General features: G+C 36.5%; 1 protein-coding gene across 1 annotated transcript; it reads left to right on the top strand.

The window, feature by feature from the left end:
* Positions 1 to 1,604: 1,604 nt before the first annotated feature.
* Positions 1,605 to 26,891, top strand: ERAP1 (endoplasmic reticulum aminopeptidase 1). Its single transcript, XM_081942886.1, has 19 exons — positions 1,605 to 1,754; positions 3,536 to 4,076; positions 7,863 to 8,001; positions 8,527 to 8,661; positions 9,196 to 9,316; positions 10,805 to 10,959; positions 12,058 to 12,171; positions 13,290 to 13,421; positions 13,966 to 14,097; positions 14,206 to 14,280; positions 15,508 to 15,665; positions 16,636 to 16,715; positions 17,167 to 17,350; positions 18,958 to 19,114; positions 21,616 to 21,800; positions 21,982 to 22,143; positions 24,326 to 24,466; positions 24,571 to 24,652; positions 26,539 to 26,891. The coding sequence occupies exons 2-19, from the start codon at positions 3,571 to 3,573 to the stop codon at positions 26,686 to 26,688; spliced, it is 2,808 nt and encodes a 935-aa protein (XP_081799012.1). The 5' UTR covers positions 1,605 to 1,754; positions 3,536 to 3,570; the 3' UTR covers positions 26,689 to 26,891.
* Positions 26,892 to 27,179: the final 288 nt, after the last annotated feature.

Raw genomic sequence — 27,179 nt, 5'->3', positions numbered from 1 at the left:
AAACTCAACCCCTCCAAGACCGAGTGGCTGTGGTTGCCGGCACCTCGGTTCAGCCAGCTGACTCCATCGCTGGCCATAGGGGGCGAACAGTTGTCCCCTGTGGAGCGGGCGCGCAATTTGGGTGTCCTCCTTGATGCCCGGCTGTCAATGGAGGACCATGTGACAGCCGTGGCAAGGGGGGCATTCCACCAGGTTCGCCTGGTGCGCCAATTGCGCCCCCTACTGGACCGGAGTGCCCTGCGCACGGTCACTCATGCGCTGGTGACATCTCGCCTGGACTACTGCAATGCTCTCTACATGGGGCTTCCCTTGGGACGCATCCGGAGACTGCAGCTGGTTCAGAACGCAGCCGCGCGGGTTATTATGGGAAGCACTCGTTACTCCCACGTAACACCTCTCCTGCGCGAGCTGCACTGGCTACCTGTAGCCTTTCGGGTGCGTTTCAAGGTATTGATTACCATCTTTAAAGCGCTCCATGGCAGAGGACCTAGTTATCTGCAGGATCGCATCCTACCACACACGTCCCTGCGACCTATCCGCTCACACAGGGAGGGGCTCCTCCTGGTGCCGTCTGCCAGGCAATGCCAGCGGGCGACACCTAGGAGTAGATCCTTCTCTGTGATGGGCCCAACCCTCTGGAACGACCTCCCCCCAGACATTCGAACCACCACCGACCTCCGCTCCTTCCGGCAAAAGTTAAAGACTCACCTATTTCAATCAGCTGGCCTGGCACCGTCTTAGTTTTACCTCCCGGGATTTATTTATTTTAATTGGGTTTTAAGGGTTTATAGGCTTTTAACGTATTATATTTATTATTCGATTACAGTCTCATAACCTCCTTCACCAGTATTAACTTAATTGTTTATGTATGTATTTTAGAATGTATTTTAGTGACTGTACACCGCCCCGAGTCCTTTCCGGGAGAGGGGGCGGTCTATAAGTGTGAATAATAAATAAATAAATAAATAAATAAATAAGTGAGGAGATGCTGGCTGAGGAATCCTGAGAATTAAAGTCTCCACACCTTCAAGTGGCCAAAGTAGAGAAACACGAGACTAATAAATGAAACTGGTGCTCCTAGGACTCCCTCAGCAGCGAACACAGTAACAAGCAGTAAGAAGATTCAGAAGTAATGTTTTGTTGCCCTTCATTTTAGAGCAGGGGTCTCCAACCTTGGCAACTTTAAGACTGACAGACTTCATCTCCCAAAATTCCCCAGCCAGCAATGCTGGGAATGAAGAAGCTTCTTCAGCTCTGACTGGATAATGCGGAATGGAAGGATTTATATTTCTTGTAGAAAGCTGGTCATTTGCATCCTTTTATAGGGTCTTTGAAGCACTTGGAGGTTTGCCTGTGTCCTCAGGGTCACCTGAGTAGTGCTCCTAGTTCCTGTAGTCTGCAATATTTTTCTCTGGAAATCCATTCCTACTTCCACACCAAAGGGTTTTCATCCTAAATTGGAGAGCTAAAAGTCTGTAGAGACTCTCAGTCATCCAGGTCATGGTTGTCCCAAAGGTGCTTTTTCAGGGGGCAACTGGACTTTCTTGGTTTTTTTTCCCTTTGAAAACGTTTCGCTTCTGATTCAAGAAGCTTCTTCAGACCGCTGCTTTAGAGGCCGCTCGCTAGGGCGCCTCAAGAGCCTGAGGGGGCAAGCACGTTTCGCGCCGTTTCGCTTTCACTTTTCCTTGTCAAGCCAAGTCCGGGCAGCAAAGGAGCGGCGGCGGCGGCGGCGGCAACTGGCTTTGTTCAAGCAGGTAAAAAAGGGAGTCCCTATTAAAGGCTTATCCTAAGGCAGAAGGAACGTAGACAGGAGAGGCAAATAACATTCGTGGAAAGGAGAAAAGGCGTCAGTTGTGAAGCGGAGGCCTAATTTCCCTCCCTTGAACTATCGCGTTTCAGTATTGAAAGTGACGACTCCATTACGCATGCTCACTTTTGGTGCTTGACGAAGCACCTCCGCTCTACAAAATTGCTCTCGAGGCGGAGGTTTTTCGCTCCCTTTCAGCTGTGCTGAACTTACTCCTGAGCCTGAGGGTTTAGGTCAGGTAGTCCCCAATTTGCGAGGCTTGCCCTGGCCGCTGTGCGTCGTCTTTAACCGATACGATTCCGGTACGGGTACAGAAACCGGCAGTGGCTTCTGGTTATTCTACGTCGACTTTTGCTACGGCGCTTCCCTTCCTCCCAACACCTCCCCCCCCCACACACACTACACTATTGTATTTTCGTAGCACACTCAACTACCAGGTAGCAAACCGCACTTTAGCGTGCAAGTATCGTATGGTGTGATCCCGAGCGGCGTAATTCATTCTTCGCGAGAAGCTTAGAAAATTGGATCTGTGCATATATCGTGCAAACGCCGTCCATTTGGATCTGGGGAGTCCCTCCCGCAGATCTCCTTTGGCTCACAGATAAACTCGCAAGAGGATATGAAGGAAAGGAATGAACGGCTTTACTTTCGATCACGTTTAAAGTTCAGTTGGAAATCAGGAAGATGAAATCAGATTATTGATTTAAAATAGCAACAGGTAGTTTAGGGGATTCACTGATTGGCTGGCAAGAGAGGACTTCACACCACTGCTGTGGTGTTATTTTGAAAGAAAGATGATTAAACTGATTAAAAAGAAATTGGTACTTTTTGTACTCAGAAGGTACAGGATATCTTGAGCCAGGACGTTTTGGATCCTTTTTCGTACTATCTGCTGTTTCTAAGTGGGTTAGACTAGATGACCTGCAAGGTCCCTTCCAACCCTGTTAATCTGTTAAATAGAGTATAGCCTCTTTCTTCATAAATTGAAACAATAGGTGATGAATGGTCCCAACTGCCAGATGGATTTGGTTGAACTGTAGCCACCATCTGATCATTCATGGGTTTACATCCACATGGAGAGGCATGCAGTGGGGTATCAGTGGCCCACTACTCTTCAGAATAGCTATAAACAACACTGTAAATCTTTGTAAAATCCTGCCTCTAGCAGGATATTTTGGATCCTATCTGGTGAGGAGTTCCATTTGACAGGACCTAGATGATGTCGCTTTCTCTATAAACCTTATAGCCTTTCAAAGAATCCTTAAATGGTGCCTTAAAAATGAGCTAGGAATCATAATGGCAGCAGTGAGCCCATGCATTGGCTGCACAACATTCTAATTTTAATCCTCTCACCCTCCAGTTTTTAATGTATGTTTACTTATTTAATTGTTCTAAATGGTTTTTATAATTGTTGGTTTCATTATATGCAAACCAAGAATTGCCTTGTGTAAGATCAGTGGCCACACAGATTTGATAAATAAATGACGTCATTTACATGTTAACAAAAGTGAATAAGTATAGTTTGCCTTAAAATATTAATTATCCTTATTTTAATATTAAAGTGTCATTCTGGCAATCTATAGCTCACCAAATTATATATTCTTTAAGATAGCCTGCTTTATAGAAAATAATATATAGAATAAAACCTTTGAAACTATACCATATAAATGATAGTCAACATTTCATAAAAATGTATTTATATTGTCTCAATCTATTTTTCTTTATTAGATTTCTAACTCTGGATCCCATAGTAACCTGTGATCATGTTGCTGCTTCCTGATCAGATTTTTATGTTGAAGAAGAGTAAAATGTTCTTATTGCTAAGCATTCTAAGTTTTCTATGTGAGACATCATATTCATTTGCTAGAGATGAAAGCAATCCCTTTCCTTGGGATAATATTAGACTTCCAAAGCATGTTGTTCCAATTCATTATGATCTTCTTATTCATCCAAATCTCACAACGTTATCTTTTACTGGATTGTCCAAAATAGAGATTTTAATAACTGAGCAAACTAGTTCAGTCATTCTTCACAGCAAATATCTTCAGATAACCAAAACTACTATTCACAACATTAAGGACAGTGCTGATGCAGCTAAAGGAATGATGGTTTTAGAACATCCACCATTTGAGCAGATAGCACTTATTTCTATTGAACCTCTTCAAGTTGGGCAGAGCTACATTATTAGCATTGAGTACTCTGCCAATTTATCTGATAGTTTTCATGGTTTCTACAAAAGCACATACAGAACTCTGGCAGGGGAAAGAAGGTAAGTCCTGTATTACTGTATTTATTATTTGAATATCTAACTTTTATTTAAAATCATATAGAATTTTTTCTTATTTTATATTTACAAGTAGTCCTTGACTTTGATAATTCGTTCAGCAATCTTTTGAAGTTATGATGGTAATGAATGAATGGTAGTTACAACTCCTTGAAGTTCTACCTGTCCCAGCATCCCTGTGATCATGTGATTGTGATCTGGATACTTGGCAGTCAGTTTACATTTATGGCTGCTTGTAGCATCCCACAGTCATGCAATCACTGTTTACAACTTTCATTGCTGGTTTCTCTAGAAAGTCAATGGGGAAGCCAGCAGAGAAGGATACAAATCACTAGGGTAAGTCTTCCCCACCTGTGAACACTCCCCTTCTGCACTCATTTTGCACTGGCTACTTGCACACTCTTGTGCACCTTCCCTGATGCTAACCCTTGCTGTGCCTCTTGAATCTTTCCCAACTCACACTCTAATCTCCCCGCCCTTGCTCACCCTCCCTGACCCACACCATGCCTCACACCTTTGTGCATCCTCCCCAATCCACACTCAGCTATCTCAAATCCTGTGCACTCAGCCCATATCATGCCTCTCACAAACTGGGACCCACAATGCACCTCTGACACAATAGCTTGCTGCCTCATGGACCTGAACCTCTCCCCACCTTGTGCACCTCCACTCACCCATTCGCACCTTCACAAATCTTTCTGAACTCACTTGCACCCTCACACCTCCTCCGCAATACATGCTGTGACTGTTGCATACCCCACACAACCTCCCTGACCCTCCCCTGCAGTCCTGCCACTCTCTTGATCCCTCCCACACTGGTAGACAGAACTTCTGGTCTCAAATGTTGTAAGCCGACTGCTATACGGTTTTCTGACTTATTTATTTTTCATAGTGAATGATTGGGAGAACTCTTTCACTTTTCTGATTACAGAAAATATCACACATTATGGTATAAAAATGGCTGAATTGTTGATTTAACACATTTAAGAAAAAAACAACATTCTTAAAAATGTATGTGTTCTGTTTGAAAGATTGATGGACAATTTGGGTTTTCTATGAAAGAATATTCTATTTAAATGTGTACAATTTTTTGCTCTCGCTTATTTATTTGGCCTTTATATTAAAAGTTTTGTTTTACTTGTGAGGAAAGGAGCATCCATAAATGTTAAAGGTAACTGAAATTATATAACCTATGTAAATATTGTGCATTTTAGTAATTTTATATACATCATTTAAATTAATGTATTTTATGCAGTTTACATAAAATATGCCTAAATATGTAGACTTTATGTGATATATGTAAATTGCATAAACTCAGATTTTATCTATTGCATTTAAAGTCAACTGAATGAAGTTTTGTATCTTTTAGGAATTCTGACAATACTATTATTGGTAAAATGCATTTAATATATTACAGTTAGAAGAGTATAATTCATTAACAAGCAGTGATAATATTTTCTTAAAAAATTACAGCAAAATGGAGAGGAAAAGACATGCTGATTTGCATGGGGCTCACAAAGAAGCACTAAACCTTGGAATTAGTTAGCACCTTGAAGTCCTTTCCACTGCCCTTTTAACTTTATGAATTGTATCATATTGGCATGAATCTGGTGAAAACGGACTCTGAAGGTTCCCATGTTTTTCACCTAATTATTCTCATATCTTTATTTATTGATTAGCCTTTGTGCTATATCAAAGTGCAGATTTCCAGAAACAAATTATTGCTAAAATTTGATAAAAATAATTTTTTTTATCAACTTGCAAGATTTTATCAAGATTGTAATTTAAATGACACGTACACTTCTATACCACTCCGTGGTCCTTTACAGCACTCTCTGGGCGATTTGTAATATCAGTACATTCCCCCCAACAATCTGGGTCCTCATTTTACTGATCTTGGAAGGATGAAAGGCTGAATCGACCTTGAACCTCATCAAGATGGAAGTTCTCTGCTGTGGACAGAGTTTGCCTGCAGTATTGCCTTCTAACTACAGCGCCACCACAAATTGCAAACCACAAAAATAACTCAAGAGATTAGAATCAGGTTCCTATTAACCAATAGCACCTCAAATCTTGCCAGATTTAGCATTAGTTAATTCATCTAATCTAGCCTGTTAACAAGTGATGACAGTCTCACCTTAAAGTAATCTCACCTTAATGACAATATGCAATTAAAGTGGTGCCATCTACAAAGTGAAGGTTTCCGGTTCTGTCTATCCGTCTATTGTTTCATATAATGATTTAACACAGATTTTAAACAAATATGTATGGTAAACTAGCACCTAATGGATTTTCAATAACTCAGCTGCAATCGGTTGAGTGTAAACTGCCATATCTCAACCTGAACTAATAAAAAAACTATGGTTGATTTCATTAAGAAGTGTGTTGAAATCAAGAAAAATTAATAGGGTGATCAGAATAATGTCAGAATCTGGATTGATATTGATTTTATTGATTTAATCCAACCAGACTGAAATTCAGCCAGGATATATTCTTAATTTTTTTGCTCCAGAGGGAAATATTTGTAGGTGAGTTGTTACAGTTTGTCAGCTTCAATTAGGATTTTTAAATAAGAGATCTCACAGTACTTATTTTAATGCTTTAAACAAAGCCTGTGTAACTTCCATAACCCATCTAATCTAACTTAATATGAAACCCAGATGGTCAGAGGCTAAGGGTAATGGTCGTTGTGTAATATCTCAATCATTTTCATTATACTTAAGTTAAAACAACTGTAAACTAATTCCCCAGATAGGACCAGATAATGTTTTAGGTATCTTTTGAAAAACCCTAGGGAATTTTCCTGTCTAATACACATGCTCCAGAAGGTTTTAATAAATATTTTCCAAGGTCTAAATACAATACTTCCTATATTATAACAGGACAATACAATATATTTAGCTTAACGTTTCAGCTGGTGGTAACAGGTGATAAAACTATTCTGGTAGAGAGTTCATTCTTCATCCTTCATCTTAATGCTAGTTTTAAAGGGTTATATGTCCTATTCCAGAATTGGTTATTTATTTTCATGCATTTCTTTTCCCTCCCAAAATGAATCTTTGGAATATCTTTCACCATGGAATCCATTAAAAAAACAAATCCATTATTAAACAGGCAATCAGAGAGAATCTTTCAAGTTATAAATTCTAGAAAAGCAGTTGTGATACAGACTAATCTGTACAGGTAGCTCTCAACTTACAACAGTTCATTTACTAACGGTTCAAAGTTACAACGGCACTGAAAAAAGTGACATGAATGTTTTTCATACTTATGACTTGTAGCATCCCCATGGCCATGTGTTCAAAATTCAGATGCTTGGCAACTGGTTCATACTTATTGCTTTGTCTCAAGGTCATGTGTGATCATTTTGCAATCATCTGACAAGCAAAGTCAATGGGGAAGCCAGGTTCACTTAACAACCCAGTCACTAACATAACAACTGCAGTTGTTCACTTAACAACTGGGACAAGAAAGATCATAAAATGGGGCATAACTCACTTAAATGTCTCACTTAACAACATAAATTTTCGGTTCAATTGTGATCATATGTCAAGGACTACCTGTACATATATCTCAGATTATATCCCAATAAGCAGAAGTACCTATTTCCAAAAAAACGTGTAGGCATAGTCATTTTAATACTTTTCCCCCTGATGTATAAATATAAGGTAAATTAGATTGTTGAAGTGAAATATGGACTAGTAAACATTTTACCATATATTCTATCTGCAGGATCAGTTTTAAATGTACTTGTTTTTGTCTTAATTCCAGGGTGCTTGCATCAACCCAGTTTGAGCCAACAGCTGCACGTATGGCCTTTCCGTGCTTTGATGAACCTGCCCTAAAAGCAACATTTTCTATTAAGATCAGAAGAAACCCAAAGCACCTAGCACTATCTAATATGCCTTTGGTATATGCATACTTTGAATATTTTTAGAAGGCAGATAAAAGAAAAATATTTTTAAAGAGAAGACTAAAATCTTTGCATATATTTTTTTGCAAATGTTCACATCAAATCAAAATAGGAAGTTCATTGTTAATATACTGAAATTGAAATCAAAATTATTTATATCCTCAAAAGTGGCATCCTTTCTTATTTTGAGCTGCAATGCTTTAATTTTTTTCTTGAAAGGTGTCCAATTAAACTTAATGAGGTTTTCTTCCGGATAGATTTGGATTAAACTGTTCTGTAGAACATGCCAATGCGTAACTATTAATGAGTTGCATAGATATACATGTATAACTTACATTTTAGTGACCCTTCAAAAGGACAAGTATAGTCTTTGCTGCAAAAAAATTCTTTGTAACATTAGCATAACATTTTTATAATCTTTTTGCAGTGAGAGCGTTTGAAGAGAGTTACAAAAGACTTAATTCTGAACAATCTTGCAGTTTTCAACTAGTAGCAAAAACTAATTGTGTTTTTAAATTATAGGTGAAATCAATAAACATTAATGAATGGCTTATTGAGGATCAGTTTGACATCAGTGTAAAGATGAGCACATACTTAGTAGCCTTCATTATTTCAGACTTTGAATCAGTTACCAAGATGACATCACGTGGAATTAAGGTAATCATTTAGCATCAGCTGATTTTATATAAACATTTATACAGATTCAAGCACAAGCTAGCAATTATAAAATGATTTCTGAAAATGAGTACAGTCTGATTTAAACTAATTTTTCAGAAATTCCAAAGTCTATTGATAGAATATAGTAATCAAATGCTTAGATTTGCACTATTGCTTTCAAGCTGTTGAAGGGATTACATAATTTTTAGAAAGAAATGTTGATACCTATTTATAAAGTAGCACAGTAATGCTTCATATTCAGAACTGTTCTCAGTTGTTTACATCAGGCTTATAGTAACAGGAGTAACTGAACAAAGCTTCTATTGATTAGCATGACATGAAACCTAGAGGTTTTGGCTTGTTCCCATCTTAAACAAGACAAAATTGGAAGCAAATACAACAAAACTATCTGTTTTGATCTACCCAGTGCAATTCTGGGTGCTGCTTTTAGTAACTTGGAACTATGTTCTGAGAAACCTATCTTAATGCATCTTAACAGTATGTTCAAAATCCATTCCTGCTTGTGTCTTTTAGGTTTCAGTATATGCTGTGCCACACAAAATCAAACAAGCAGAGTATGCTTTGGATGCAGCAGTGACACTTTTAGACTTCTATGAGGGATATTTTGACATTGCATATCCTTTGCCAAAACAAGGTATGTATATATATATTTATAACTTTGAAGGAGCCAGGTTAATGTCCAAAACAGAACACCTCCACAAGAGAATAATCATGGAAGCCATCGAAATAGAGAAACACCCCCACAGCATGAACAAACGTGATGATACCTCCCGCCTACCAAACATCTGGAAACCAGCCCTAGCCAACAAACGAACACCACCCACCACCCAAGCCATTAAAATACAAAACAACAATGCACACACAACCTGCACCAATCAGCACCAATCTACCAATCATGATACAACCACACAACCAATCATTCCACTTACTGAAACAAAGCCACCACCCCATCCCCTCCCACCAAGACTTACAGAAAGACGGCAGCTCCGTTCCCATTTTAAGCCCACATTGAAGATGGCAGGTGTGATCCTGCCGAAACGTTGCAAAGACAATCTCAACCTTACACGGGAAAAGACCCGAATACAACAAAACCAGCATATATATATATATATATATCAGATACTGTTAATATCTGAAAAGTATATTAACTAGCCAGATTAATTCTCTAATTTAAAGTCATTTTTTAATATTTAAACAATCCTTTAGCATTAGATTTTTTAAAAAGACATGTATTATGTATATACAAAACAAATTCTTATTCAATTCAAAGTTTCTTCCAATTTGTGTTAAGTTTCCTACTAGGAAACTGATAATGTTGCTAAGATACAAACCAACTCATTGCAAAATGGAATTTCAGATTGCAGTCCTATACCTTTTGAAGGGTTTTTGAATGTAATATGATTAAGTTCTGTCAGAAAAATCACCCACATAAAGAGTTCTAGATTTTTTCTTATTCATAAACAGTCATATGTGGAAACATTTCATATGCAGTTTCAAAGATTTCTTTTATCTAGATGTAGCTATCATCTTTTTTTCATTGTTGTTTTTAATAGCATGTTCTTTTTTAGTCTACATTGCATAGACCAGGGATCAGCAACCTGCGGCTCTGGAGCCGCATGTGGCTCTTCCATCCTTCTGCTGTGGTTTCCTGCACCACAATTTTGAGAAGAGCTTCTGGTTGGGAGCAGGGAAAAGCACAGCATGCCAGGAGGAGACTCTATGGCAAGGGGTGGGTATTCCGATCAACTCCACAATTGATAGGGCTTTCGGTTAGGACAGATAGATGAAAAAGGATGCCATGCTAGGAGGAGACTCTATGATGGGGGAACAGGACTTTTGGTTGGCTCCAAAATTGAATGGGGGATTTCCGGTTAGGACCTTTGTGGGTCTTTGAGTGTTTAAGGTTGCCAATCCCCCGCATAGAACAATGAAATTGTTGTTTTTAAATAAAATCTTCTGAAGGATGTGTTTTAAAGGGCCAAAAAGATTTACGATTACTTTTGAAAAAATTCCACATCACTAAATATTTGAACTTATATTACATGTCTGTGTGTGGACATGCATTTTTTTCCAGGTATAGTATGGTGTAAACAGATTTTAGGAAAATAACATTTCATTACAGATCTAGTAGCTATTCCAGATTTTCAGTCTGGTGCAATGGAGAACTGGGGATTGACCACGTACAGGGAAGCTGCTTTGTTATATGATTCTGAAAAATCCTCAGTATCAAGGAAACTTGGAATTACTATGACAGTAGCCCATGAACTTGCTCATCAGGTAAATTGTAGTTTGCTTTTCATATATGAAATTGAAGGTTATATTTTAATTATCTGGACAACAACTCCTTCTGAAATCAGAGAAGTAACATCAGTTGTTACATGTTACATTGTGATATTTATATAAATGACTCAAGCCATATGATATGATTTTTTTTTCTCATAAAGCCAACAGAATCTACAGCAGTGGTTCCCAACATGGGGCCCATGCCCCACAGGGGGGGGGGGATTTGATTTTTAATGGGGGCAATTTGAACCTTATTTAAACCAAGTTAATGGCCTTTTAGGCTTCCTCCGCATGAGCAGATTTCACTTTTTGAGTAAAGTAAGAATTATATGTCATTGGGGGGGGGGGGATCAAGATTTTAGGGGTGCTTAGATGGGGCATAGCTAAAAAAAGGTTGGGAACCAATGATCTACAGTACGTTTTCTGTATGTAGTTTAGAAAGGACATCTAGTCTCTAGTTTCTTCACTGAAGTTTTACAGAGTGTGTGGGTACATACTGCATTCACCAGTGAATGTACTGCATATAGTTTTAGCGATACCAAATAAGCTTTGGTATCGCCACCCAAGGTCACTTGTTTTGTGACACAAGTATTGATATAAATTTGACAACTTTTTAGGGATTTTAACAAGGAAAAATATGCACCTGCTTATATTCCAGTTATTTTTGATTGGATTAGATGTGAATATTAGTACTTTTATTTGAGATAGTTGGAGTGTCCATCCTATAGAAATTCAGTAAGAGAATTGGTTCTTCTAACTACATTCCTGTGGAAACCCGTTTGTCTTAAAAACTACTACCCAGTCAATGCCAGTTAATCAGTCTAAAGGCTCATTGTGCTAGATTAGCTGCTGATGTTTATATTGGAGTTGTTGTGCATATCCAGTTTTTATAAACAACAAATGTTATGTGTTCTTCTCATGAAAGGCATTAGCTGTTGCCACACAAAACACTTCTTTTCATAAACAAGAGATGGTTGAGTAGGTATAGACCAGTTTCTAGCTATACCTTTACTTTTTCCCTATTTATAAAATGGACACTTTCAATTTGATTAGCGTCTTATGAATTGTGTAAATCTTGCTCCTTTTTTCTAGTGGTTTGGAAATTTGGTTACAATGGAATGGTGGAATGACCTTTGGCTTAATGAAGGTTTTGCAAAGTTTATGGAATTTGTGTCAGTAAGCAAGACTCATCCAGAACTGAAAGTTGTAAGTATTGGGTCTCCCCACCCCTATTTTAATAATAAGAAAATCCCAGGACTCAAAATAGACACCACCACCCCATTTTAAATTTGCACTAGGCAGGCTCAACAAAGTTTTTAGATTGTAGGCATGATCGTATAGCACTGTACGGAATTTTATAGTTAATGAAAATAATTATACAGTGAATTATGTGAGCAGCATGGTGGCCTAGAGATAGAGCTCTTGCCTCACAATTTGGAGCCTGTGAGTTCGATCCTAGGTAGCGGAAGATATTTCTCTCTCTGGGCATAACAATTAATAATCTGTTGTGAACACTGCGTAGGCGTCAGGAAGGGCATCCAGCCAGTAAATGCTTAAGCTCTGATCTGTCACCCTGACTCCACCCCAATGAAGGGATTACAGGATTATATGTATATATGTATACCTTTCCCATAATACTAACACTAATATTTTCTAAGTCACTTAGGACTTAAGAGAGTTATTTCCTACTATTTTCTGTTCTCCCTTTTTTGCTTTTGGGAGGTGGGATGTTTGAATGTAGTCTGCCAACATTCGATTTATTCTCAGCCCATAAAGAACACAAATTATCTTCTTTATACTGAGGCCAATATTTTCAGACAAATAATACAAAATACCTAAAAGACTAATTTATTATGGCATAAAAATTTTTGGATTAGAATTTGCTTCATCTATTGGATGAAACATTATTCTACCAATGTTTAATTTAATGCTGGAATTGGAATAATGAGATTTTGTCCCAGTAATATTAAAGATGATCAAGTTATAAGCAAAGGTATTTTATAAATAGATACAATAATTATTTTACATTAATTTAATTTTTAGTGAAATTACCACAGTTGTATTTGGAGGCAAGTTTGGGGGAGGGAAATTAAAGTTTAATTTCGCTTACACCACCTTGTGATCATGGTAAAAGGAGTATATATGCTAATTCTGCACTCTTACCAAAAGTAATGGTACTCAAAATATGTATTTGAAATCATAAATTAAGCAATAAAGAATTAATTCTGTGTAAATAATTAAATGTAAGTTTATTTCAATGTCTCATTTTAAAATGAGCTCAAAATCTCAGAAGACTATTCCCGGCTTCTTTTTCCTTTGTTTAGGAAGATTATTTTTTAAACAAGTATTTTAATGCCATGGAAGTAGATGCTTTAAATTCTTCACATCCTATATCGACCCCTGTTGAAAATCCAGCTCAGATTCTAGAAATGTTTGATGATGTTTCCTATGACAAGGTAAAATAAGAAATTTTGGCCAAGTTTAATAATTCTGGGTACTATGTTTATATTCGAAAGTTATTTTCATTTTCACTGTTAAGATGGTCAGACTATATGATACTCTATTTTTAATGATTTTTAATTAAAGTTATAAAAACACAAAAACTAATGCAAATAATAAAGTGCAGCAGCAGGAAAGGGGTGGGGGAAGAAAAGCAAAAGGGCTGGAAGAATAGAAAGGAAAAAAATAGAAAAAAGAAGGTTTAGATTTCTTGTGCAATAAATATAATACATTTATAAATTTTTCTATTTCTTTGTGATGGGAAAAAACCCCCATACCTTCCCTTGTTTTAATTGTCCATTATCCATTTTTTCTAACCATTAAAACCACAAATCATAATGTTGAAACATTTTTAGGGTCATTAATTTCAAACTGCAGAGACAAAAAATAGGATTTAGTAGCATTATCAGTGACTATATACTGTAGACATATTAGTCCAAATACCTAAACATGAAAAAAAAAACATCAAATGTATTTTGTATTATTTCATTCTATTTACAGGGAGCTTGTATTCTCAATATGCTGCAGGACTATCTCAGCCCAGAAATTTTTCAAGCTGGTCTTGTGAAATATTTGTTGCGATTCAGTTATCAGAACACCAAAAACAAAGATCTGTGGGACAGCTTATCAGATGCAAGTATTTGAGAAATATTGCTTCTCCCAAAATACCTAATTTTAAAATATTATTGAGCAGCATTGATGTTCATTTTGTAATATCTCGAATAATTATTTGTTGGTTAGGTTTGTCCAGATCCTGATGGAAGTCACGTACAAAATGGAGTTTGTATCAGAAACAAGGAGAGAGTCTTAAACTCAGTGAGATAATTTTTCTTTTTTCTTTCTTTTCTTTCTTTTTTGTTCTCCCCCTCCCCTTTTTTTTCTATTTAATATGTGTGCTGCCTAACTCGTTGTCCAGCATCTCTAGGCAGCCATTCATATTCTGTCACTGAAGTTGTGATACATTCTTTTCATTTGTAAGGTATGCAGTTGAAATAGATTCAACTATTCTGAAAAAGTCTGAACTCAAAAGTGACTCTGTTTGAGGTCAAAGCATCTGTTTCCAACTCAGAACAGTATCTTTCAAGTTCAAACATGAATTTGAATTGTTTTGCATAACACTAAAGGTGCACTGTACAATAACCAAAGTTTTAAATCAGTAAAACTGATTGCTACTATGCAGTCATTTTGACAAAAGCTAATGCCTAAGTGAAGAACCACCAGTCTATGAATTAAGATATTCTAGATGGAATGTTCTGAAATATTTAAAAGAATCACGGATATTTGTTTTAGATTGTATTCATAACAAGCTTTTCTCTCAAAAAGTTTGTAGTTATATCAGGTTGTTTTCACAAATAATTTTTTAGCACGTAGGCAAAACATAACAAATGCTATGGGTCCTCTGATAGTTATAATTTTTTTGCAGTTACATATTGTTCTAATTCTCTTCTAATATAAATTAAAAAATTTCCAATGGAAGAAACATGGTAAAACTTGAGATTTCTTTCATGGCCAAATTTGTTGTTGTTTTAAAAAAGAATGTACTGGTTTTGTTCCCAAAGCATAATCTAAATAAATTTTTTAAGTTTAATTTTATCTTATTTGGAAAATTACAGCTGATTAAAATATAATAAATTACTAAGCATCATTACTTTGCTGATGTGAAAGGGGAAGAAAAGGAAGAAGTACACAAGTTTAACTTGTTCTCCATGTAGCAAATAATTTCTTATATTAACTGAGTTGGGACATTGTTTAGAACTGTATAGCTACAGAAAATAATTCAAAGAGGAGACTTGTTTCTTTGGTACATAGATAATTGGAAATAAAAATGGTCTGGAACTTATTAGGAATATTACTTGATTGTTACAAGAATAAGGAATTATCATTAAACCATTGCTTCCTTAGGCTGAAAAGAATATCACAGTTGAGGACATTAAGCTGATGACTTTGCAAATGATTAAAATATGGCACATTTGCATTTTTTAATTTCTGTGATTACTACTTTTTTATCAATGTATACCTATGTTTTTGTTCATACTTTTGTAGCACTGGACCAAAGCTGTGCTCCATGATGTACAGGCAGTGATGAATACTTGGACACTCCAAAAAGGATTTCCTCTAGTGACAGTTACTATTAAAGGAAAAAATGTCCATCTACAACAAGAACATTATTCAAAAAAACCTACTTTTTCCTCATCAGCTGGGTAATGATGAATGAATGAGACTTGTTTCTGATTATATTCTATATCGATTCTACTTCATGATACAGATATTTCTTGACAGGGCCACAGTTGGCTTGGAATCTGTATTGTTGAGCAAAGCAGTCATTAAGCAAGACACCATTTGACTGCTTCGTTTAATGACTGCAATTCTGACTCTCCCACTTGTAGTTGTTAAGCGATCTCATCTCGTTAAGTAAGCGGAATTGAGACTAAGACATGTTGGGTGTTTCAGCAAGTTGAGGCAAGCCCTGTAAAGCATCACTGTGACACTGAAAATCCTCCCTGCAAGTAGAATTTTAGTCCCAGTATGGAGAGATACATGGCCCCACACTTGGCTTTCTCACTTGCCAGAGGCAGCCCATTCTGCTTACATTAATTCTGCCTCTCTGCTCTGGCCCCTGCTGAGCAATCCAAGCCTGCAATTGCTTAGTAATGATAGGAATTGATGAAACAATTTTGCAAAAGAGCCTCATCTCTCAGCAAAAAAGAAAGAAAGAAAAGTTGGAGGGGATACTTTTTGCAAAAGTTTGGCTGTTGCTGTGAAGTGTCAAATTCTCCCTGCTCCCTCTTTAGGATTCTACTTGATGAATCTGCTTCCTCTCTGGGAATCCATTTGAGGTTTTTAGCTCTTAGGAAGCCAAGTAGACAAATCCATACATATGTATCTTTCTTACAGAAAATTAACTCATTCAATTTAGTTCAGAGTAAGCATTAGATACCTGTTAAAACCGTAATAATTGCCATTAACATGGGAGGAAGGTTGAATCAACCATTTAAATACTTTTTAGGAACATAACCTTATTTTCACCTTCCTAAGTGTGTCCTCAATATCACACACTGTTTCCCAGGTTAATGTTTACAACCTCTATTCCTCAAAGTGATGCAACTCATTTTATCTGTTTAAAAATCATTCACTCTGTTTCAAAAATCATAGTGTTGATTTTGTTTTTAGGAGTCTGTGGCACATTCCATTGACATATCTTACCAATAAATGTAATGACGTTCAGAGGTTCTTGCTGACAACAAAAACAAGTAAGTTTAACCCAAGTCGTGGAGACTTACATAAGATTTCAAACATTAATCAACAGAGGTGTGCAAAATATTTTATTGTCAAAACATAGTACAAATGTTTAAGTTGATCCAACCCTAAAATGTACCATTCTGACTTGGAACAGAGACTGGATTGCAAATGAGGTTGCTTTATTTATTTTTTTGTTCACAAAGCATTTTGCATGATTCTTTTAAATATATATTTCAATCAGTTATTGATATATTAATACATTTTTGGAAGAGTTCAAAACTTAAGGAATATTGAATTTTAGGATTATGATATCTTTTCAGTCATTAAAAATCAGGTGCATATCCACAAAACATATTGAAGGTTTGTTTTCTAAAAAGAATTGCCAAAAATCCTTAGTTTTAATGATTGATGAATGTAAATAAATCATGTGTCACTGTGAATTGTGATATATTTTGATTTTAGATGACATAGTCCTCCCAGAAGAAGTGGAATGGATAAAATTTAATGTAGGAATGAATGGTTATTATATTGTGCATTATGGAGATCATGGCTGGGATTCTCTAATTCGCCTGTTAAAAGACAATCATAAAGCAATAAGCAGCAATGATCGAGCAAGCCTCATTAACAATGCATTCCAGCTGGTGAGGTAAGAGTTAAATATTTTCACATGCCTAATATTTGAGGGCAAGGAAGGAGTTAAATAAACAAGCAAGCATGGATGCCTGATGTAAGAAGCCCCTCATTTAACTTCTTTAAAAGAAAGATGGGTCTTTCCCTGAGGAACAAGCACATTCCACATTTGTGCAGGAGGCACTGGTCGAAGTAATACAGAATAACTGAATGTATCCAAAGGTAGGGCACATCTTGAGCTAAGAAAGGAAATAATTGTTGTATACAGTTAGAATATCAGACATATTATATACCCTTGTACCCTAGTTAAGAATTGTGCCAAGGGATTTAAAGATAATCTAAGGCCATATAAAACATTGAATAAAAAGCCTGCAACTATAGATGAACACTGAGCTGAAAGTGTATTGAAGGACACAGAGCTATACAGGTAGTCCTTTACCTGCGACCACAATTGAGCCCAAAGTTTCTGTTGTAAAGTGAGACATTGGTGAGTTTTAACTCCTTTTATGATCTTTCTTGCCTCAGTTGTTAAGTGAATCCCTGTAGTTGATGAGTTAGTAACCCGGTTGTTAAGTGAATCTGGCTTCCTCATTGACTTTGCTTGTCAGAATGTCGTAAAAGCAGATCACATGATCCCAAGACACTACAACTGTTATAAATATGAACCAGTTGCCAAACATCCAAATTTTGATAATGTGCCCAAGGGGATGCTACAACAGTTGTAACTGGAAAAAACAGTCATCAATTACTTTTTCAGTGCCATTGTAGCTTTGAACAGCCACTAAACGAACTGTTGTAAATTGAGGACTACCTGTACCAGTGAAGCTATTTTCAAGAATTTAGAGCTCTTTCATGGGAGAAGCTGTAATGTATCAGCTGTCATCACTAGCATAGTGCTATGTTAAGTTTCAGTGCATTTACTATCTAGAACACAACATTACCGTATTTTTTGAAGTATAAGGCACACCTTTTTCTCTCAAAAAAGAGGCTGAAAATCTGGGTGCATCTTATACATTGAATACAGCATTTTTTGCTTCCTGAAACCCCGCCCCTTCAACAAAATGGCTGGGCATAGCTTTTAGGAGGCTTTCAGAGAGCTCCTGGGGCCCGGGGAGGGCAGAAATGAGCAAAAAACGGACCATTTTTTTTGCTCAATTTTGCCCCCCCCCAACCCCCGGGAGCACTCTATAAGCCTCCTAAAGGCTATCCATACCCCCCCCTTTTTTTGACAAAAAAACGGGTCCGTTTTCACGTTTTTGCCCCCTCCCCCCCACTCTACAAGCCTCCTAAAAGCTATTCATGCCCTTTTTGGGGGGGAGGTTTGCAGAGTGCAAAACCTTTTTTAAAAAAATTTGCCTCTTCAAAACCTTGGTGTGTCTTATACTCCAATGCATCTTATACTCCGAAAAATAAGGTAATTTGCTTTTTTAGACAAATACATCATTACAAAAAAATACCTAATTTTTAAAACTTTATTATAAATTTATGTTCAACCATGGTAAAAAGAAAAAAAACTAAAATGTATTTGGTTAATATATATTGTTAATTCGAAAATTTATAGGGAAGATGATTCAGATTTTTCAAAAATATTTATTTTTTAAAACACATTTTCTATTTCCTCAGTGCTGGAAAACTGTCAATTGAAAAAGCTCTTGATTTAACATTATATTTAAAACATGAATCTGAAATTACTCCTGTATCTCAGGGACTGAATGAGCTAGTTCCGTTGTATAAACTGCTGGAGAAAACAAACCTAAGGGACACAGAACAACAATTAAAGGTAAAATAAGAAAGAGTTAAGGCAGAATAAAATTGAAAACTTACATAGATTTTTAAATAATCAATGGATATGTTCTATGCTAAATGAAATGAATTTTATTTTGTTTCTTTTTAAACTTAAAAATTCCAAAATGGAGTATTCTTTGTAGAATGCTGGTAGTTCTCTACTACATAGTAATGGTGCTTGCCCATCATGGTAGTAAGTCATAAATATATACAGTCAAACTAACATATTGGCAAAATATTGTAGGGTCAGGATTGATCATCAGAATTCATTAGAATTGATTGATTGGACAGATGTCTAAATTTCAAAACTGATTTCCTCTGAAAATCCATTTTATCCCTACAATAACAATATGACAAAAGCTTGGCTAATGCTAGCCAATGGGGTTTAAAAGACAGATGATGGATTTAGATCTTTCCAGTTGTCATCAACACTGTAACCACTGTTAACAGCAGTATAAACACATTCCAGCTAACGGTATTACTAGACAAGCTCTCTATTGGAATATGTTCTCAGTTAAATTACTTTAACTAGAGCACCTCCTAGATATAAAATCAGCTGATAAACCACCAGCTATTTTTTCTCTTTAGAAGAAGTATGAAAATAGGAAATTAATATGCATTGGTTAAGAATACTCTTCAAAATAAAGTTACAGTCGGTTAATCTGTAAGGCACTAAATTATTTGCATGTTATGTAATATTAAATATTACTGAATGCTATATTTAGTTTGGTAAGGATTGTGAGCTGTTATGCAGTGGAACAGCCTGTTCCTTGAAGTCATGAGAGCTCCAACACTCGAAGTTTTCAAGTAAAGCCTGGATAATCATTGGTGTGGCATAACAATGTCCCTACCCTGGGCACATGGCTGGGGTAGAAGACCTGAATGGTCTTTTCGATCCTGTAATTCTGTGTTTCTAAATCAGGGGTCCCCAACCTGTGGGGCACAGGCTATGGCTCATTCACAATCAGACCACATGAACACAATCAACTCATGAGAGCTCCACTTGTGCAAGCACCACTTGTGCAAGCAGTGGGTGTCAGGGCTCACAACCCACTCACGTGAGTGGCAGGTCTGCGTACCCACTGCTCACACAAATGAAGAAGTCAACTGCCCTTGCACTAACCATCCCCTCTTTCCCCCCCCTCCCGCCAACTCTGTTCTAAAGGTTTGTCTGTTTCAGTTTCAAGAAATAAAATTACTTGTGAGTTTAAAAAAACCATACACGCCTATGTATCCATTCTTGAACAGTTTCCTATTCCCTAGACCCGTGATGGCAAACCTAAACCATTTCTTAGGGCACGTGAGGCATTGTCCTATCAGCTCCATTGCGCATACACGCTCTATCCAGCTGATTTCAGTCTTCATTTTTGGCTGTTTTTCGCCCTCCGGAGGCTTTAGAGTGAAAAACCACCCAATGCGCAAACTGGAAGTTTGGGGACAGACTTCCGGTTTGCGCGTTGGACTGTTTTTCTCCCTCTGGAGACTTGAGGAGTCTTCCCTGAAGCCTCCGGAGAGAGAGAAATGGCCCTATGGACAAGTCTGTTCCCAAACTTATGGTTTGCACCTTGGGCTGTTTTTCTCCCTTTGGAGGCTTCCCTTCGGAAGGGGTGGGGAGGCCATTTTCACCCTCCCCAGGCTCCTAGAAAGCCTCTGGAGCCTGGGGAGGGCAGAAAATGACCCTCCCCAGTGCCATCACACACAGAAACGGGAGGGGGTTGCACATGCATGCCTTCCCCTGCGCATACGCACACAACCTTCCACATATGTGCATGACCACCACCACCCCGCACTCCTCCCACTTTTGGCACTTGATGGCAAAAAAGTTAGCCATCACTGCCCTAGACAGTCAATGGACTCTGTCTAGGGCAGTGTAAAGGACTTCCATTCCTTTATAGTTTGGCAAATAAAAGTAGTAAATTATAGGCCAAAGCTATAAGGCATAAGTTTTCAATTATTTTTTTTAAAATAATCCCTTCCTTTATGTTTTTAATGATCCCTAAATCACTGATAATGTTACCTATCCCTTCCTTTAATTCCTTCCTTTTAATGTCTTTTAATCCCAAAGCATTGATGAAGTTATGTAGTTGGGTAATGAAACGTCTCCAAGTAAACAACAAAGTCAGCCAACGCCAAGGACTCCACATTTCAACCCCGAGCTACACAGTTCTCTTTTGTTGGAATCCCTTCTCTTTGTACCAACTACAGTGATGTTATGACTACTCTAAGAACAATGTATAGGCATGCATATGCACTGTATGATTACAATTTTATAAACAAGATCACACATATGAAATAATTTCTATAGTTTTTTATTATTAAAGGAAATTGTTCCTTAAACCATAGGGAGTATACATCCTATCCAGCTTGTTTTTTGTGATTTATGAAAGATACAAGCAATATGACTTTTAATTGAATAACAAGATTGTTAGTTACTGCTTTAAATAATTGACTTACATTTATTACAACGTTATTTTATTATTTCACAAATCACTCTAGGCATACATAGTAAATCTATTTAAAAATATGATTGACAAACAATCTTGGGATGATGAAGGTACCGTGTCTGAGCAAATACTTCGAAACTCCTTACTTATGTTTGCATGTGTACGTAAATACAAACCATGTGTAGACAAGGCACAAGAGTACTTCATGAAATGGAAGGATTCGGATGGAACTCTGAAGTACGTATTTCACTTTTTAAGGGTGCTTAAAACAATATCCTTCTGTCTTCAGGAAAAGACATCCATTCAGGGGTCTAATCCAGCTTGGTGGGAGATTTAATTTGCAAAATGAATCACATAAATAGCAGTAATTTAATTTATTTTTTTTCTCAGAGAATAATATCAGCACAATTTGTTACAGATTGCCGAATAACATTAAGATGGCAGTATATGCTGTTGGAATACAAACAGATGAAAACTGGGATTTCCTTTTTAGCAAGTATCAGTTACCTGAATTCGATACTGAAAAGAATCAGATTGAAGTTGTACTGTGTCTGAGCCGAAACAAAGCAAAGCTTCAGTGGTAAGCATTCTTCAAATAGCGTAACATAACAACAACAACAACAATAGCAATAATAGCCTTTATTATCATTGTACATCATGTATACAACAAAATTGGTTTAGCCTCTACTGGTGCAGTTCATAACAAAAAAAAATACAAGACAACATGAATTGTATAGAAAATAATCTTTATACAAGTTTTTTTTTTTGGGGGGGGGGGAGGAACTGGTCATACCTTTCCATATTTACTTGGAGTGATTGTGTTTAGGAGTCTGACAACCCATTAATTGTACATGTGTTAATGTGCTAGACAAAAATGCAGTTTTATATTACTATACTTTTGAGGTCAGTAGGCAACTCAAGCTTGGATGGAACAAGGAAGAATTTTTTTAATACCAAGTATGATACAGCTGAACAAGAGCTTTTAATCTTCTATTCCAGTCTATATTTTCTTCTTCTTTATGTTTTGCACTATTTAACATTTATTTATATTTTGTCAGTAGAATTTTATTTAATTAAAAAGCCATACTACAGTTACAATTAACTTTTTTAAATAAATGTTTATTAAAAGGTTTTACAAAGATTTTAAAAACTACAGAAACACAGAACAGAAAAATATTATAAAAGGGTAAAAAATATGAATAAATAAAAAGCAAGAAAAAGATGTCTGAAATGACTAAAATCTTCTTTGCAGAGGTTATAAACATAGCAATTACCATCTTTACCCTCCCACACTGTATATCATAATTCCTTTCTTCCTACAAACAAATATCAACCGTTCATTTTTATTCATTTTCAGCAAAAGGTCTTTTTAAAAAGTAGTTGTAGTTCCCTCCTTAATCAAACAAGTCAATTTAGTCATTTCTGTAAATTCAGCCATCTTTACAATCCATCCTTCCATTACTAATATTTCTGAACAGGTAGCCCTCGACTTATGACCCCAGTTGAGCCCAAAATTTCTGTTGCTAAGCAAGTCAGTTGTTGAGTTTCGCCCCATCTTACAACCTTTCTTGTCACAGTGGTTAAGTTAATCACTACAGTTGTTAAGTGAATCTGGCTTCCCCATTGGCTTTGCTTGTCAGAAGGTCACAAAAGGTGATCACATGACTCCAGGACACTACAACCATCACAAATATAAACCAGTTGCCAAGCATCTGAATTTTGATCATGTAAACATGGGGATGTGGCAACACTTGTAAGTGTGAAAAATAGTCATAAGTTGTTTTAAAACTTCAAATGGTCACTAACCAAATGGTTGTAAATCAAGGACTTCCTATAGTCTTCCATCCTTGTGTATATAATAGCCTCAAAGTTACTCTATATAAGTCCAATCATCCACAACTTTTCTAACTGATAGTTCATAAAATGCAATAAGAAAGTTCCAGCTTTATCTGAGTATTATTTTTTTAAAATTCTCTGCATCACCATATGTATTGTTTATGCATTTGCATCCAATATGTTTTTGCTCTTTGACATCATGCATGAGAAAATGTCTTTTCATGTTTTTCACATTTCCAACAGTCATTAGAAGTATCTTTATACATCTTAAGACAAATTTTCTGGGGACGTGCAACAATGGTACATCATTTTTAAAACGTTTGCATTGAACTTTCAGGGACTTTCAGACCTTTTAACTTGCTTTTCCTCCTTTTTTGAATCTCAACAAAAAATTATATATTTTATCTCATTTTATTCCTCATCTTTTTACAATCTATACTAAATATTTTAATTGCATATATTAAAATTATTGAAAAAATCCCTCTGCAGTCAGTTATTTTACCTACTTTCCTGTACTAGCAAGTCTTTATATGTTAATCCACATTCACAATTAGCTTTTTCAAAACATCAACTTCCGTTATGTTGTGCATATATTCTACTTTACATATATTAAAAGACAAAAGAAGCTTCCAAATAAATGACTGTTTTAACGGATACATTTGCATATAGGCCACTTAGAAACATAGGATAAATCAAATATTGTTTTGTGAAACAATATTCCCAAGATAGGCCTAGACAAGAAAATTAGAACATCATTATTTTGGGGGAGTAATAGTTATTGAGAGAATCAATGAGAGAACAAATTAAAAAGCTGCATTATTGTATTCCTTGCTTGCTTCAATAAGGGATATGATTTTCTTAACAAATTTCTGCACATATTTCATGTATCCAATTCTTAATCAAACTTGTTTGATCGGGTTTTTTAGGCTAATGGATCAAGCATTGCAAGGTGACATCATAAAGACTCAGGAACTGCCTTCTATAGTTTTGAGTGTTGGAAGGAATCCTTGTGGATATCAATTAGCTTGGAAGTTTTTAAAACAAAACTGGCAGAAACTTGTAGAAAAGTATGTATGACCTTCATGTTCTTGCATTTTAATTTGTTTTGAGGAAGCTTACAAAACTGTTTACTCTGTTGATGTTTGCTTTTCGTTGTTTGTTTTTCTTGTAGATTTGACCTTGGCTCACACTCACTTGCACACATGATTACTGGCATAACAAATCAGTATTCCACAAAGGAACAGCTTGCTGAGGTAAATATATCTTTGACAGTCTATATAAGTAACCGTGACATGATATTTTTTTATTTTTTTTAAATTGGTAAGAATATATAATAATGTTTAATTTTGTTTGCGTATATTAAGATATGTTTGTGCTTTCAAATTAGCTTTGACTTATAGCAATTGTATAGACAAGTTCATTAATTCTTTTGTAATATTTTTGAAGGGATTTGCCATTGTCTTCTCCTAGAGCTGAAAGAGTAACTGGCTCAAGGTCACCCAGCTGGCTGCCATGTTTAAGAACTTTAATTTCTGCTTCACTGCTTTTAATCACTACCCTAAACTGGTTCTAATAAACACACACACACACACACACTGTATGTATATATGTGTGTGTGTGTGTGTGTATGTATGAGATTCATGCTAGTTTACAACAAAACACATCATCATCATCATAACATCAGCAGTTCAAAATCACTTCAAGAAATAAAGCACAATACTATTCAATTAACTAATTCATTAACAAAATCCAGTTTCAGACTTCCAAAGGCCCTCTGGAAGAGTAGAGTTTCATTACCTTCTAGGAGTTCATAACTAAGCATATGGGAAAAAATGGAAAAACAGCATTTTCTAGTTTCCCAGGTCACCTCCCGTCATAAAAATTGGGGCAGAAAAGGCAGCCTTAAAGTTCACCAGCTGCTAAGCCATGTGGGGCTTTATAAGTCAAACTAGAACCCTTAATTGTACCTAGAAACAAATTAGTAACCAGGAGAAGGACTGGCAGAATTAGGGGAGGGATGAAAAAAGGGATCAGCCTTGTTGTTGTTAGTTGTGAAGTCATGTCCGACCCATTGCAACCCCATGGACAAAGTTCCTCCAGGCCTTCCTTTTGTCTACCACCCTTTGGAATCCATTTAAGCTACTATTTCGGTGACTCCATCCAGCCACCTTATTCTCTGTCGTCCCCTTCTTCTTTTGCCCTCAGTCTTTCTCCAGTCCAACCCCCACTCCCAACCCGGCTGACCTTGACCCTTATCTAACTGTAAGCAGGCATTGACAGTGTGCATAGGCTTTTAACAATAACAGTTAAATTGAACCTTCACATGTGGACCTAGTTTTTGTGCCTTTCACTAGGCCTTGCAAAATTTGTCTAACATGACATCTGGCACTACAAACTTTTAAAACTTTTAAAACTCAATGAAAAATATCCAGATTGTGTTTCAAATGGCTGCTGATCTGAATAAGAAAAGAAGCATCCTTGAAATGAGCACACAAGCACATTTTCAACGTGAACATGGTCCTTGCAATTTGAGAGTTATTGCATGAATGCAGATGGAGGCCTGTTTTCAGCACCATGTTCCCCTCAGCTCATTGACTTTTTAAATCCGTGTTGTGTTTAGTTATAGAAACTACAGAAATAGTTTATAGTTTAACAGCATGCATTAAGTATGCAAGTCTAGTTTTGAAATGGTATATTGTCAACACCTACGGTAATACACCCAATTTATTACATTTTGTATGTCTTCCTACATTTTTCGTTTGGAAATGAGTGGGGCTTGAGAATGAGTACATCTGAGATAGCTGCAGCCTCTGTCAGAAAGGAGGGGAAAAATTGCAACTATTCATGTCCATCCAGAGAATGGAAGCATATGGGAATGATTCATCTCTCTTAAGAGAATGTACCATTACTAACCCGGCTCCTCCTCCTCTTGTCAACTGGAATATATATTTATTTTTAACTTCTTTCTGCTTGAAGGCGTAGTGGGAAAGGAGAGATAAGCATGAACAAATAGTTTTGAATGCCATCCCGTGGCATACTGTATTCAGTATTAAGTCTATTTTGGAAAACTAGCTTTCTGCTGCTACTTTGGTAGGAATCCTGCAAGAATCAGTTGTGTTTCTCTGTATTTCCGCAATAGGTAAAAAACTATTTCAGCTCAATGGACAAAAACACTTCAGAGCTCCGTGCTGTTCAACAAGCAATAGAAACAATTGAAGAAAATATCCAGTGGATGGATAAGAACCTTGAAAAAATCAAGACATGGTTACAGATTAATAGCAAAGTGTGAAATTGATTCAGAATCGACAGAAGTAAGTTCTCAAAACTATGCATACTGTCTAGAAACTGATAGAAATTTCTGCAACAGGATTGTTCCTTAATATATTTAAAATTATTCCACTTGGGATAAATTGGGGCTTGTGGAAAACAAATTGAAGGCAAGAAAACCGTAGTTTTTACCACTATAATTGCAATGTCCTACATAAGTATTTTTATAACAATCACTTTAATAGATAGCTTCAAACAGGCTTGTAGAGGTAGTCCTCGACTCACAACCACAATTCAGCCCAAAATTTATATTGCTAAGTGAGACAGTTGTTAAGTGAACATTGCCCTATTTTATGACTGTTCCTGCCACAGTTGTTAAATGAATCATTGCAGTTTAGTAACACGATTGTTAAATTAATCTGGCTTTCCCATTGACTTTGCTTGTCAGAAGGTCACAAAAGGTGATTACATAACCCCGGGATACTGCAACTGTCATAAATATAAATCAGTTTA

Source organism: Natrix helvetica, assembly GCF_964273705.1.
Source record: "Natrix helvetica genome assembly, chromosome: 2".
NCBI classification, from domain to species: Eukaryota; Metazoa; Chordata; class Lepidosauria; order Squamata; family Natricidae; genus Natrix; species Natrix helvetica.
This window is presented reverse-complemented; position numbering and strand designations above follow the sequence as displayed.

Bases quoted from the DNA above. Each gene is read 5' to 3' on its own strand.
- ERAP1 (XM_081942886.1), top strand. From the start codon at position 3,571: ATGTTGCTGCTTCCTGATCAGATTTTTATGTTGAAGAAGAGTAAAATG. The intron at 14,098-14,205 runs GCAAGTATTTGA...TTTGTTGGTTAG, and splicing joins TGTGGGACAGCTTATCAGAT to GTTTGTCCAGATCCTGATGG. The intron at 15,666-16,635 runs GTAATGATGAAT...TTTTGTTTTTAG, and splicing joins ACTTTTTCCTCATCAGCTGG to GAGTCTGTGGCACATTCCAT.